General features: G+C 44.8%; 1 protein-coding gene across 2 annotated transcripts in view; it reads right to left on the bottom strand.

Annotated features, from left to right (window-relative positions):
- NUP107 (nucleoporin 107) overlaps positions 1 to 16204 on the bottom strand; it is a 528088-nt gene that overhangs the window by 137388 nt on the left and 374496 nt on the right. For both annotated transcript variants that reach the window (XM_085653472.1, XM_085653473.1), the window contains exon 21: positions 1552 to 1702. In XM_085653472.1, coding sequence (XP_085509598.1) covers positions 1552 to 1702 — 151 coding nt within the window. The remainder of the gene's footprint in view (positions 1 to 1551; positions 1703 to 16204) is intronic.

The raw sequence follows: 16204 nt of genomic DNA, 5'->3' as shown, positions 1-16204 counted from the left end.
GCAGGCTGTACGTGGATACACCACTGCCGTGAGTCGAGCTCCTCATGGAGGCGCTGGAGGATTGGTTTGTCGAAATCCTTGAAAGCGGAGGAGGCAGGTGTGGACATTGATCTTTTCAGAGCTGAAGCTTTTCTTTGCCCCTGCTGCACTGAGGTAGGTTTCAGATCCAAAGCGTGTCTCAAGGGTTTTTTCAAGGTCACAACCGATGCATCATTGGAGGTGGATGGGCGAGGCATGAAGGAGGATTTTGGGGCAAAAGATTGGGTGGGGGATGGAACTTGACCCTCTGATCAGAGGAGGAGGAGGAGGAGGAGGAGGAGGAGAGATCGAGAGAGATCGAGAGAGATCGAGAGAGAATATGAGTGCCTGGGTCACAGTACTGAATAGGGACAGTCAGTGAGACATCACACATCCCCTAGTGGATGTCATGTTTCAACATAGGGTGGTGATTCTCGTCAGGCCGGCGCTGCAATGCCCTACAGGTCCCCCGAAGGGTCACCTTGGCGGAGATCTTTTAAGAGGCTGCCGTATGATGAGGGCGGGTGAGGTGGTATGTAACGTGAAGTGGTAGGATGTGAAGCAAAGGAAACGAAGGATTAAAACTGGTAAGGGAAATCCTGTACTATACTTTAATGAGGCGACTGCCCTTCCAGGGATAAAGACCTAAGGCAGTTGGGTGATACCTTAGGGTTTGAAAGGAACCCTGGTAGTCAGGGTACTGAGACTGGATAGGGGAAGTCGCCTACTGTCTCAGGCGAGGGACCTAACTATGGTCACTCCTTCAAAAAAAGTCTACATGTTTTGCACCAGAATTGGTCATAGGGACCCGTGGTGCTTCATCAGGACAAAAAACATATATAAGGTGGACAAACTACCCCACACTGTGAGATAGATATATATATATATATACACATATATATATATATCTCGAATCCTTAATTCCAAACACTTCTCCAGCGAAGTAGGCACAGACTCCTTCAAAGTACGATAGTGCTTTTATTTATTTACTCCATTAATACATGCCAAATGCATTGTCAATGACGCGTTTCGACTGCAACCATGCGGTCTTCTTCACTAGCAAGGGGTCATTCTTGACACCTATCTACACATATACACACACACATATATATATATATATATATATACACACACACATACACATATATATACACACACATACATATACACACACACACATACATACATATATATATATGTATCAGAAGTGAAAAATCTGCATTGTGTAGTAAACATATGCGTTGTAAAGTTTTGTGTGGTATTGCAACGCACTGTAAAGGTCAATGAGTTGCACTGCCAATGGGGTAAAGGCATGGGGATTAAAGCCCTACACTGTAACATCTGATATTCCTGTTAAAACACCCTTAAAGTCCAGATTTAATGATCTACGTCCTAAACCAAGATTCATTTGTGCAGTATTTAAAAAATATTTATCGCGTGCATATGGAAACCCTGGTGAACAGAATACACATCTGTGCTCACAATTTTAGCCACTGAATTTAGGAAAAATAGACATCAGTGTGATTGTCTCACCTGCCTCTTTCGCCAGCTCCAAGCAGTGATAACGCTGCTCAAGTTCAGTCACATTTTCCAAGAATGCAGCATACTGGGAGACGGAGAGTTCCTGTGGCAGGTGGCTGACATAAAACGCTATAAGATCTGTGTGCTTCCCATTAATTAGGACCTAAATGCAATTATAAAATATTTTATGTACAACTCACAGGAAATGACAATTAGGGTAAAACATGCCTTAGTGATTACTAGTGGCACACGTGTTAAGCACTGTAATCAATTATGGCCCAATGAACCACCAGTTCACCTATGAATAACTTCAAGGCTAAAATTGCACTATACGTTTCTGCACAAGTAGACATGCATTTCATTGCGATTATCATGTTTCCTTTATTTCAGTTATCATTGCTATGGCTAATGCACGTCAGTCTAAAGGTTATGGGGGAGGTTTCTCTCAAAATGATAGATTAACACTTCTGACAGATGTGAAAGTGCATCATGTGTTCCCTGGAGTTTGCTGAGCAGTAGGGTTGACGGAGAGAGCTAGAAAGTACTATATTTCGCCTAGTCTGGTTTACCTTTCAGGCATAATATTTAAGTCAGTGCTTGTAATTCATTTCAGTGTACATTTTTGTCTTAAAATTAGGCTGAAGGCAAATAGTAAGCTTATGATTTGTCGTTTTGTTAAGGGTCAATCAGGCTGAACTATTCAGCCGTTTGGCTGGATGGCAGTGTACTCAATTTGTTTTTCAAATATAAATGTATTAATGGAGAGGGATCTTTGTACCTTTCGGGTCATCTCGTTTCTCTACCTCATGCCATCAGTTTGTTCTGCAGTTCTTCCCGATCTTATGCAAATCCTTCATATACCTACCACTCCTCCTTCCCAGATAAACTCCCAGGTGAAATGTGGAAATAGTTTTTGCTATTTTCCTCCCATGCTTCTACCTATTGCTCAACCTTTACATAACCTGTCCCCTAGCTGACATCAATGTTGCCTGTTCCTAGGCTCCACCGGAGTCTAACATCTCCACCCCCAATTTCCTTCACATTTTGTATTTGCCCACCATAACTTTCCTCTTTGGCCCAAGCTTTTTTTCAATGGAAATCGGGGAAATGCCGGACCAGACTGTTTCCTTTCTGGTAAGCTTAAAACAGCTTTTGTACTGTCCTGAGTGGTGTATCCAATTTATTGTGGGCTACCACGTCCATAAAAATGTAAGACTATAACAGTCGTGTTAAATGGCCTTTAAAATCTGGAGATCCATGGGCTTCAAATGCCAGAAAACATTACTTCTTGAATGAATGTCTGTGGGAGCAGTTCTAGGGTTCATCAACTGTCAGAAAAATTTCAGTTGTTAATGTCGTTTATAGCTGTAATCACAAATGCACTTTATTAATCATTGGTGGATGCAATGTAAGCCATATAACATGGCCCATGTTCTATTACATGCAATAAAGTATAAAAGAAGGAAAAGTTTGCTTACCTGTAACGACAGTTCTCCAGCGCTGATATCTTTAATAGATTCACATGCCTGAATCATTCCCTGTTGTGTAGGTGGGAGCCTCACAGCATCTTTACAATAGCAGGACTTAGAACAGTATGCCCAAAAAGGCCACACACTGTGTTACTTGAGAAGCACGTTCACCTTACTGGAAAATACCCAAATATTAGACAATGAGGGGAGTGTTTCTAATGCTTTAGCCTTCCCAGAGACCAGCCCAGCTCAGATTTGTAGCACAAGTGTGAAAGCTAAAACAACTTCAGAATTATCTAAATGAGCCTCTCAATTCATATAACCAACTTTCTCATATATATACACATATAGATATACACGTAGATATTTGCACAGAACATTGTTAAAAAAATTTTTTTCGTCATGGTGAATTAATATGTATATTTTAATTATTTATACATATTTATTTATTATTGAAAATTTATGGTTTTTTAAATGTTTTATACATTTTAAATTATTTATGTATAATGCACACTGTGACGATTGTATTTATCACTGATATATGTGATTTGTAATACAACAGAATCTGTTTTCAAATATCATGGATGTCTGAGGAAACGTTGGAGCACATAACTAAAGAAAGTGTTTCTTCACTGTTTAGCACTATAGGGGTGTGTTCTTTCTCATTTAGTACATATATAAAGACGGCGTACTATAAGCTCTGTATGTGATCAAGGGCACTTGATGCCCGAAACGCGTCATGAAATGAGGAACAAAGAACAATAAAAAGAAGAAATATTGCCACTAACTTGTCCTGGCGGTCCGTTTCTGTCAGTTCGCCGAAAAGGAAGTGCTGAGAGGTGTTTGAGTGCATATATATATATACACACACCCCCCCCACATATATATACACACCCCCCCCCCAAAACGTTGCCACAATGAAGAACAACAGCGGTCTGCATGCAGTTAGGTAGCTTTATTTAGTCCTTGGCATGACGCGTTTCAGCTTTGTGCCTTTATCAGATGCCAAACAAACATTACTGGCGCTGATTGACAGTTCCTCTTTTGAATGCTGCCTGCATCCCCCCATTGGTGAGGGAGGACGGACGGACGGACGGACGGACGGACACACACACACACACACACACACACACACACACACACATACATGTGTTACCATCCTTGTGGGGACTATGTGTGAACACCTGCCTTGTGGGGACTAACCTTTCCCAATGGTTTAAAAATATGCAAATAACAGAAATATGTTAAGAAAAAATTCATAAAACAGGATCCTGCTTCAAATGTGCAAAAATATTGTTTTTTAATCGTGCGCACAGAACCATCCTTGTGGGGTCTTGAACATGTGTTACCATCCTTGTGGGGACTTACTCAATAATTATCATTTGTGATTGAATGCCTTCATAAACAAATAGCTAAATGTAATTTTTCAGTGCTGTACTTAAATTACATGATAGTTTAGTCATATATAAATAGCTCATTGTGTCCTGCGAGCACACAGAACATGGACTGTGATGATAATGAATTTCTCAGCGAAGGCCTATAGCATATGAAGTCCCTGGAAAGAGATTTACAGATATTTAGCCTGTTACTGAGTGCTCACAAACTTTCAAGAATAAGGAAACAACACAATGTTAAGATTATTTAGAGGCCAAACATCCTGCAATGTGGTCGGATAGGAAAGTCAAGTTGAGATTACCTAGTTCATTTTCATCAACCTCACCACTAGGCATCATTTTCTTTGCATGTTATGCGATGATAAGCCCCAAAGATTTTGTATGTTATTATAGTAATGTTCTACAGCGGACAGAGAGAGTAATTGATGATAATCATTTTAAGCCACTGCAGAGATACGGCGTGATTTTTTTAAAATTGTGTTTCAATGTAGTCACTCCCAAGTTCCTATAGGCATAGTGTGTGTTTATATTTATGTTCAAGTCCTGCCTAGATTATGTGTGGTTTTACTAATGCTTAAGTCCCCAATGAAGTGGTATTTGATGCTAGTTACGTTTTAGTCACATGAGATAGTTTGTCATTATAGGGATGCCAGGTTCTCACACAGATAGTGTGTGATTATAGACATGTTGAAATCCTCCAAAACAGTTTCCGATTATAATCATGTTTGATTATAGTCAGGTTCAGGTCCCTCTACAGATAGTGTACAATGACAGTCATGCTGCAATTCATGCAAATATAGAGTGTTATTCAAGAAGTGCCCAGGTCCCCATAGAGAGTGTGTGTGAATATTGGCATGTTCAAGTCCCCACAAAGATAGTGTGTGATTATTGGTGTATTCAAGTCCCCGTAAAGATAGTGTGTGATTATTGGTGTGTTCAAGTCCCCACAAAGATAGTGTGTGATTATTGGTGTGTTCAAGTCCCCGCAGAGATAGTGTGTGATTATTGGCATGTTCTAGTCCCCGCAAAGATAGTGTGTGATTATTGTCACGTTCAAGTCCCCGCAAAGATAGTGTGTGATTATTGTCATGTTCAAGTCCCCTCAGAGATAGTGTGTGATTGTCATGCTGAAGTTCCCCCAGAGATAGTGCGTGATTATTGGCATGTTCAAGCTCCCCCAGAGATAGTGTGAGATTGTCAGGTTCGTGCAGAGAGAGTGTGCCACATAGAAAATGTTATAATAGTCATATTCAAGTCCTTGTAGAGATAGGATACGATAATAGTCATACTGATGTTCATGTAGAAATAGTGTGTCATTACATTAATGCTCAGGTCTCCACAAATAAAGCGTTTAATTATACTCACCTTGAAGACCATATTGAGATAGTGTGTGGTTATATTCATGTTGAAGGTCCCTCAAATATATTGTGTGATTATAGGTATGTTCAAAACCCCACAGAGATAGTGAGTGATCATAGTTATGTTCAAGTCCCCACATAGAGAATGTTATAATAGTAATGCTCAGGTCCCTGTAGTGATAGTAGGTTATTATAGTCATACCCAGTTGCGTGCACAGATTATAGTCTTGCTCAAGTCCTGCAGGGATTGTTGTGTTGTATGATTATAGTGAAGCCTAGGCCCCCATAGAGATAATGTGTGATAATAGGGTTGCCCACATCCCCACAATAGTGACTGTAGACCTGCAGCGAAAGTGTATGACAACTTTCAAGTACAAGTCTCTCTATGGAAAAATTATATGAGAGACACACATGTCCCTGCAGAGATAGTGTGTGATGATAATAATGTTCAAATTCCCACAAAGCAGTAGTGTAATTACATTGAAGCCCAGGTCCCAACAGACACACTGTGTGATTATACACATGGCAAGGTCACCAGTGAGATAGTGTGTGATGATAGCCATGATCAATTCCTCAAGAAGATAGTGTGTGATGAATTATATTGATGTCCATATCCCCACAGAGATAGTGTGTGATTGTAGGAATGCCCAGCTCCCCACAGAGATAGTGTGCGATTTTTAGGATGTCTAGGTCCTCACTGAGATGGTGTGTGAGAATGGTGTTACCAGGTTGCCCATAGAGAAGGCAGGTGCAGTGTCCTACTGCAAAGATAGCACGTGATTGTTTATATTGATGCCCAGGTCCAAACAAAGATAGTGTGTGATTATAATTATGCCCAGGTCCCCACAGAGATAATGGGTGATTATAGGTATGCTCAGGTCCCCACAGAGCTAGTGTGTGATTATAGGGATGTCAAGGTCCCCACAGAGATGGTGTGTGATTATAGGGATGTCATGGTCCCCACCCTGATAGTGTGTGACCATAGGCAAATTGAAGTCTCCACAATAATGTGTGCAATGATGCTATGTTGAAGATACCAAACAAATTATATTAGTCTGATGGATCTGTACACTCATGTATTCACTTGAAGGATCAGTGTTTGACCTCCCACTCACAGTTTGAATCCTGGTGTTTCCACTCAGCTCAACTTATAATTACTTGAGGTAACTATAACTGGTGAATAACTGTTGTTTTTAGTTTAAAATGGCATGTTAACTGTCTTTTTCACCTAAGTGTAATGTAGCTGTAGCCTTTGGTTTATTCAGTGAATTTCTAAGGTTTTCGTTTTTTTATGTAAAGTAAGATATAATTACAATTCCTAATGTCCCTTTAACCTTGTTTTTAGGTCTCGCCTGAGCCAGCGCATGCGCTGCGCTGGCGAGACTTTTAGTAAGTGGGCTTCAAAAAGCTCACCACACGCTTTTTGTGTGGCCTAGAGCATGCAGTTACGTGCACAGTTACGCGCACAGGCGCCATCTGGCTTTCCTCTCGTCATGGCTCATTAGGGGCATCGCTCCTGGGCACCCTTACAGCACGCGATCGCGTTCACTTTCACGCGCCTCTCTCATCGCCCACTCACTCGCTCTCTTTTTGTCTCTCCATTAATACACCAGTCCCATATTGAATTCGTGTTTTTTTTCCTATATATTAAGAGGTTTTATTTTTTAAAGAAAGAAGGTACTTCTGCTGCAATGCCTCCTATTCATGCCTTCAAATCAGTGGTGTCTTTCAACACTTTTGCTTAGCCCTGTTTTATTTTTCTTTGACTCCACCATTGCATGCTTTGTTTTTTAATTCCACACCTATAACGGTGAAAAAGTCCAAGACTGTTTTGACCCAACCTAGCGTGTTATGCATCGGTGTAAGTGCAGGAAATCAGGTCACGGCTATCTTTTAAAATATCACTTATTAAATATGCTGTTTGTGTGTGTGCATTTGTTTCCTGGTTTTTCTGCTTGTGTAACAGGAATTTAGCAAATGATATTCACTCCTGGGCAAAGCACAAACTGCTTCAGTTTATATAATAATAAAATATATAATTAATATGCAATGAGGCAAAACATGTTTTTTTTAATGCACCATTGGAAATATTCAATTATGTATCCCGTAGTTGACATTTACCTGATGACATTTTACCAGCCTTTTTCTTTTTAATTTAAAGTGAGAACAGGCAGTATCTACAGCTTGTGCGCAGATCACAATAACTCGACTGTACCTCGTTGCATTTCCACCTGCGCTATAAACAGCTAACGCCACCCCCCTCTCTGTGGGCTCGAGAACTCTCGCGTGCTCTGCACTCACAGTATCGGACTCGTCTGCCTTGCAAGTTCACCAAGCTTATCTGACTTCTCCACTTGGTTGGTGACCTTCAGGCAGTGTAACCAGGGCTGCATTGCATGGCAGGGACCGAGATTACATTTCATGCCCTTGCATGGAGCTTTCCGCCCTGCGAATCTGCGCAGGGAGCTTTTTTTTTTTTTCTTTGAATGAGCTTGGAGGAATTTCATTCACAAAATGGAGGACATTGGAAAGACTATAAGTCCCAGTTGGCCCGGCTGTGGTGTAGTCTTTCACCGAGCTCTCTTTTCATAGGCAGCTGACCTCATCCTGAGAAGAGGAAAAATCCAGCCCACTGCAATATGAGCTGCTTTGAATTTTTCTAGACCAGACCTACCAAGTTAGGAGAGGATTCTGAGCTAGGGAACTCTGATAATTGGTACTTTGTGACATTTTGGAAGTTCCTTTGACACTTCTGTTGGTGCTCTGTGACACTCACGTACATAGATATTTCCAATTTTTATTTGATTTGTTCTGTTCATCTAAGACCACGTCTCTTGTAAAGGATTTCGAGATAAAGCTTCATTAACCATGCCCCTTTTAAAGATAACCCTTACCATTCTCATCACACTGCAAGCACTAATGCTTAGGACTGCCAAAGGGACTCTTTTCCTCAGACCCTGCGCTTTGACAGCACCGGTGCTTGTGCTATAAAATCTATGCATAGGTTTCGAAGCTAGCATTTTGTGTTTTTTCATCTCAGCTGATGCATTTCAAATCATTAGTTGGTGGCGGAGACTGGAGCTACTGTGTTTTTTCTTTCCCATAACACTTTATTTTAAAACTTCGGAACAGGCACTTGTGACTTGGGGCCCAGCATAGTTGTTTGTATAGGGGTCCGTAAAAAATGCTGACATGCCCGGTGCTGCTAGACGCTCCTCATGCTCTGCCTTGCACCCTTCTACCCCTCTGCTGTTGCATGGCTAAACACTTATAAGGTCTCAAAGGCGAGACCTATTGGCTATACCAATACTTGTTATATATATATTTATGTGTGTGTGTTAGAAATTGGGTTCCTGGTTGACTGGGTCAAGCAGCAATCAATCCTAGTCCACGTACGTAATGAAACTTGAGGGGGCCCCCCTGCAAGGTACATGGAGGGGCCCCGCTCCGGATTTACTCCAGCGCTCCCAGGCCAGAGTACCATGCTGAGGGGGTTCCCTGCAGCTCAGGGCGCCCCTGCAGCTCAGGGCCCACTGCACCACCGGGGCTGCGGGCGCCTGTGTTACGCCACTGTCCTAGTCAGGGTAAGCCATCAACGTACCTTTAAAGTAGTCTTTACTCATCGTCTGGTAGCTTAGCAGAGAACGGTCAGGCGTAACTTAAGAGGCAATGTGTAAACCATTTGTGCAACACTTCAAACAGTAACATAGTGTAAACACCACAAAGTAATAAAACAAGACCAAAATGACAAAAATCCAATAAATAGAACATGAGATATGAATTTTAAAATAATGAACTGCAAAATATCGCTTAGAAGTAATAAGCACCTATTTGGCATATCTGGTCGCACCAGACAAAGTCAAAAGTTCAGGCTGACCGCGATGGAGCATAGGCCGGATACAGGGACCCCCTGAGGCCCACTGAACAAAAGTACTTTGATCCCAGTTGCGACAACGAAGATGAGGGGTGCAGCCAAGCAATGCATCTGTGTTGATCCTGCAGTCGAGGTGATGCATCAATTTTCTCCACCCAACAGTGGCGATGCATCAGTTCTGTAAACAATGCACCGTTTCGGAAGTGTGATGTTCCATAGGCGATGCACTGGGTTTCTCCACGCTGCTACGATCCTTTCTATGCAGTGGCAGCAATGCAGTGGATCTGACAGCGAAGCGCTGGTTCCGAGTGCAATGCACTGGTCATGTTCCCACAACAGTGGCGATGTCCGGATTCTGTTCTCTCAGCAAAGGATGCTTCGGTTGCCCTGGAGCAATCCCTTATGCCCACTTCCAATGATTCAAATGGAGCAGGGTAGTTGGAATTCTTTTATGTCCCTGAACGTTCAGTTGAGGGGGCTAGTCAGCTACCCCTTGGAGTCACTCTGGATTGAAGTTGTGTTGGTCCGATCTTTAGCACCTAGGCAACAGAGAGTAGCAGGGCACACAGCAAGGCAGCAGTTCTTTCAGAGTAGCAGCCCAGCAGAGTAGCAGTCCTTCAGCACACCAGTTCATCTTCTTAACAGAGTGGTTACAGGTCCAGAAGTGTAATGAGTTGGTGGTGTCGGAGGTCCAGTACTTATACCCAGTTGTGCCTTTGAAGTGGGGTAGACTTCAAAGAAGGGTCTTTGAAGTGCACAGAGGTCTTCCCTTCCTGCCATGGCTCCAGGCTCAGTACGAGGATATGCAGCCCTTTGTGTGTGGACAGGACACAGCCTATTCAGGTGTAAGTGTGAGGCTGTGCCCAGCTCCTCCCTTCCATCCTCCCAGGAAGACCCATTCAGTCATACCTAAGCTCCCTTTGTGTGTAGGTCTCTAGATGGAGTACACAAAGCCCAGCAGTCATGCAACCCATACTCTGATCAGAGACAGGCAGCAGACACCAAATGGCTAAGAGCAGAAAAATGCCTCTCTAAAAGTGGCATTTTTAAAATACTAACAATAAATCCAACTTTAAAGAGGATTTATCATTACCATTCCATCGGTACTAAACAGAGCCATATAAACAGTCTCCTCTGTCTACTTCCTCACCTCCACCTGCTTTGTAAGATCTCCGAATGGCTCCCTGTACCCACCAGATGTACCATCACTCAAGTCCTCATCACCAGTCGCCTGGACTATGGCAACACTCTTTATGCAGGAATCACATCACACCTCCTTAAGAGACTTTATACTATCCAGAACTCGGCAGCCAGACTCATCCTCGACCTCCCCAGACAGACTCACATCACCCCCACCTGAAGAAACTCTACTGGCTCCCTGTACACAAGAGATGCCAATTCAAGATCCTGACGTACACCAACAAAGCCCTTTACAATCACGGACCAGCATACATCAAACACCACCTGAGCTTCAACCATCCCTCAAGACCACTGTACTCTGCCTCTCTCTCCGCCACCACACCCCTGCATCAGCCGCAGCAACAGTGGAAGTCGTTCCTTCTCCTACCTCACCACAAAATCCTAGAACAGACTCCCCATTTACCTGAGTACATATCACTCCCTCCCTCCCTCCAGGAATTCAGTAGGGGATTCCAGACCTCGCTCTTCAACTGAAATCCCAAGCAGACTGGATCTAATGCTTGGAACCCTCACAGGTGATTAGCGTGCTCTACAAATCCATGATTGATTGGCAAATCAACCTTCTCTCTATTAGGAATTATAGCTTATTAAATGTAATAAGGAATGCTCAATGTTATCCTATGAGAGAGGTAGGCCTCACAGTAGTGAAAAATGAGTTTGGAGGTTTTTCACAACCAGGACATATAACACTTAAAATCATATGTCCTACCTTTTAATTACATAGCACCCTGCCCTATAGGCTACCTAGGGCCTACCTTAGTGGTGACATATGTAATACATGGGGTGAGTAAGGCTTGGCAAGGGGTTTTAAATGCCAAGCCAACATGGCTATGTAACACTGCCTACAGGCTGCAATAACAGGCCTGGGACTAGGTTTAAAGGGCTACTAGGTGGGTGGCACAATCAGTGCTGCAAGCCCAATTGTACCATTTAATTTATTCCAGGCCCTGTGTATTTGGTATTCCACTTTACCAGGAATTTACAAGTATATCAAATATGCCAATTAGGTATATATCAAATAAACTATGTTTAGGGGGGTGAGCACAAGCACTTTTGCACTGGTTAGCAGTGCTAAAGAGCACAGAGTCCTAAGTCCAACAAAAACCAATTCAGCAAAATTGGAGGTAAGCAGGCAAAATCCTTGGGGGAAGACCGCCCTAAGGCTTTCAGGTCTAACACGTGCCCCTCCCAGTTGAAAGTGGAGAGAGTTACCTAAATTCCTGGACTAAGATGGAATATTCCTGAGAGACCATAATTATTGGCATGGTCTCCCCAGGTCAGTGTTCCACAGTAAAGTCCATTCCTTGTAGCGAGAATTCCCTCATTAGTGAGATTTCGTCAGCAGGGGGGCACTAGAGGGTGGCAGGCAAGATGGCCGCACTATAGTGCAGCTCGGCCCGACTGATCTCTCATCCGCCTAAAATCCGCCTAATATTGCAGCATTGAAGCCTGTAAACGGCTGTCCCACATCGCACTAGCACCCTGCAACCAGCGGAGGAATCCTGGCTATCTATTGGCATCGTGACGACTGAAAATTCAATTTTCGCGTTCTGCCTGACGAGCGACAAGATGGCAGCCGCCGCAGCCTGACAAAGATTCTCCCCACCACAGCAACTCTACGCGCGGCCGGCGAGGGGTTAATCTGCTGGTAACGATCCTGCCGATCGGAGGGTGCTGGACCGATCGGCAGTGTGGCCCGAGGACCGAGGTGTGGACTACTCACTTTTGCACCCTTTGGGACTGACCAGGGGCATTCAGCGGAGCGCGCCGGCCAGCCGAGTCCTGGGGCTGCTGCCACTGCTGCGGTGCGCATTCACGGAGCCCAGGACAGTGACGATTAGTGCTATCCTCTAAGGCACCTGAAGATCTGTGGCCTACCTCACTACATAGACTGATGCAGACTGAGCCAGGAACTTGCCTGGGGGTGCGTCAGACCCCCGCTGTGTTTGCACCTGAGGACTGGAAGGCTGGTGGAGCCAACTGCAGGCGGTGGTGAGTGGGGAGCGGCTGGGCTCCTAGTCCTCTGCTGCGGCGGTGGGTGAGGGATGGAGCGTATAGCTGCATGCTGCAGCCTGTGAGTGTGGCTGAGGCGGGGTGGCGCTCGTGTCTCCCTGCGCGACTGGCGATGGCATCCATATTCTGGATAGATCTGGGAGGCCTCCCCCTCATGGTGTACTCTAGCTGATTTCTCTTCGGACTCCCCATACCATCCAGGCCCGGCACCCCCTGGGCCTTCTGTGTGGCTGAAGGCGCGTTTAGTTGCGCATTGACTCTGGAGGTGTAGCAGTTCTGATACACACAGTAGCTGTACCCTGTAGGCGGCATTGTGGACTGGCTGCTCTGCGTTAGATCGCCTCTCAGGGCTGATAATTCCCATGCCTGGTGCATGTTGTATATCACCTGGGACTGATTCGCTGTTGAGCCTGATAAATCTGAGTTGACCAGAGAGTGGTTGTGCCCCAGAGAGTGTTTTATTGTGCCTGCGGTGTGCCATGACTATAACTGCTGGCTGGGGGCTCGAGCCTTAGGGACCCGGCAGCGGAGAAGTGGGACTCCCCTTCATTTTGTCAGCAGCAGACATGGGCAGAACTGACAAGACGCAGCCTCGCCTCATGTTGCAGGCACGCAAATCCACTAAATCTCAGCAAAGGGCGCCCCCTGACTCCGAGGCGGACACCCAGGGTGAGGGCCCCTCGCGCTGGAAGCAACTCTGCTCACCATGCAGAAGAGTCTCCAATCTATTGAAGGGACTGATTGAACCACAGGTTGGACCATATGTCATCCCAGCTCGAGAAGCAGAATGCAAGGATGGGGGAACTTGAGCAATGCGTCTCCACAACCGAAGATGGCCTCGGAAAAGTGACGGACAAGGCACTCCACATGGAAAAAGTCTTAGCGCTCATCCAAGCAAAAAATGAAGATTTGGAGGCGAGGTCGCGCCGCAACAACATCCGCGTCGCAGGCCTTCCTGAATCTACTAACACTGGCAGGATGGAGACCTTTTTCGAATCCCTGGTCAAGGACATATTTGGCCCTGAAAATCTCTCTCCGATATTTATAGTGGAGCGTGTCCATCACTCGTTGGCTGCAAGACCTGTTCCTGGTGCCCCGCCTCGCCCTATAATCGCCTGCCTACTGAACTATCAGGACCGCGATGCCATCTTGAGGCTCGCGAGAGAAAAGGCCACGATTAATCACCAAGGGAATACTCTGTCCTTATTCCCTGACTTTACGGTGACTGTGCAGCGAGTTTGGCGCAGTTAAAAAAATTCTCGCAGTCTGAAGGCATTACGTATGCCATGCTGTATCCAGCCCGCTTACGGGTGGGCCCAGATGGGGATTGCAAAATTCACGTTTCCCAAGGCGGCGATGGAGCACGTCAAGAAGCTGAAGCAGAGGAGGTCTGCGATGCCCGTGGTTTGTATGGGTGCGTGAGTGGTTGTACTGGTGTGTGAGTGGGTATGTGGATTGCTGTATGGGTGATTGAATGACCGTCTGTGGATCTGTCAGTGGTGTATGAGTGAGTGAGTGGGTATGTGAGAGGCTATATAGGCAAGTGATGCAGTGTGTAAGTGGCTGTATGGGTGAGTGTGTGATAGTGTTAGTGACTGTATAGCTTAGTGAGTACTTGTGCTAGTATATGTATGAGTAAGTGAATGGGTGTGTGAGTAACTGTATGGGTGAGTGGGTTGCTGTGTGAGTGACTGTATGGGTGAGCGAATAGGTGTATGAGTAGCTGTATGTGCGGCTGGCTCAGTGTGTGAGTTATGTTATGTTATATAATTTGTAAACACATGGCTGTCCCGGCAATGGGATGTCCCAGCGCTTGTATGTGTGGCTGTGGCTGTATGGATGACTGAGTGGGTGCATGAATTGCTGTATGGGTGAGATAATGGTTGTGTGAATGGATGTATGGGTGAGTGGATGTGTGAGTGGCTCTATTGATCAGTGAGTGGATGTGTGAGGGCTTGTATGGGTCTGTAAACTGGTATGTGAACGGTATGTGGGAGTGGGTGTATGAGTCTTTCTATGGGGGTGTGCATGGTTGTGTGAGTGTTTCTGTGGATGATGTCATTAGTACATTTTATATTATATATATATGTAATATGTAAATATTTATTTACACACACACACACACACACACACATATATATATATATATATATATATATATATATATATATATGTATATGTATATGTATCACCGTCCCGTCTGTTCTCGGAGTCCCTGAAAAAACAGGTACAGACCACAGCGTGTTGAAGATTTCAGTCCAGTTTATTGCTCAAGTTGTCAGCAGTTTTGGCATAGTAGCAGCATTACGCGTTTCAACAGTAAACTACTGTCTTGATCACATGACATGCATGCGGCCAATTAGAGCTTTTATATCGGTGAAAAGACAGTGAAAACAGACACCATAAGCCGCAATTTCCTGAAATCTCAAATGTAAACATATAACACAATATTAATTGACATATTGTTGGATATATATTCACTGAAACAAACAAAGGTTACAGGGACATTATAGTTAGGCTGACATTTCACTCGTACAAAACCGGAGACATTCATCAGTTATAGTTAGCTGAGATAACTATAACTTGCGCCCCCGCAATGCACTGCTTATGACGGCACATATTACATCATTCATGACATGGTAATGAACACCTTAATCAGATGGCACCTGCTTTATATTTAAGCAAGGTGGACAGGTGCCTTTCTTTTATCATTAGGGAGATCAAAGAAAGACAAACAGCAGCTTCCTTTGACTTTAAAACAGGCTGAATGCGTGCAGACCAGCTGTGCACTGAGGCCTGTGAGGCTGCTCTTCACTGCACACAGCCCAACCCCTGCTTGGCCCCTCCCAGCTACTGACTTGGCGTCAACCCCCCTGGGACAATTTCTTTTTGTGGCTGCTGCTGGCCTCAGAGCCTGAACATTATGGCGGCCACCGAGACCACATGGCAGATAGTGAGCTGTGCATGATGGAGCCACGGGGTCGGTCTGGATGGCAGACTTCAGGGGCTGTACAGATGGATAAAATGTGACACTTGAAGGTGCATTGATGCAGGTGCCAAGCATGGAGTTGGGCATGCTTCAGAGCTCTGGAGGGAGCACAGCTAGAAGGGATGGAGAAGAGCAGTAGAAACTGACCACGACCCCCAACCCCTACACAAGGACACTCTTGAGAATGAATGGCAGGCAGCCTTCCCCAGCCCCATACACAGCCTCGGACTGCCAATGGTCTCAGCACCCAGCTGCTGTTACCCAGGAGGTCCTGTCCTGCTAGTGTTTTGCCCTTCCCTTGATCTGTTTGTTGACAGATCTGGCTGCTCTGGTGCTGCGATAGGTCTTGATTTGCCCTGCGCTAGGTC

Source organism: Triturus cristatus, chromosome 4_1 (genome assembly GCF_964204655.1).
Source record: "Triturus cristatus chromosome 4_1, aTriCri1.1, whole genome shotgun sequence".
In the NCBI taxonomy this organism is placed as follows: domain Eukaryota; kingdom Metazoa; phylum Chordata; class Amphibia; order Caudata; family Salamandridae; genus Triturus; species Triturus cristatus.
The sequence above is the reverse complement of the archived record's forward strand: the minus strand, read 5'-3'. Positions and strand labels throughout refer to the sequence as shown.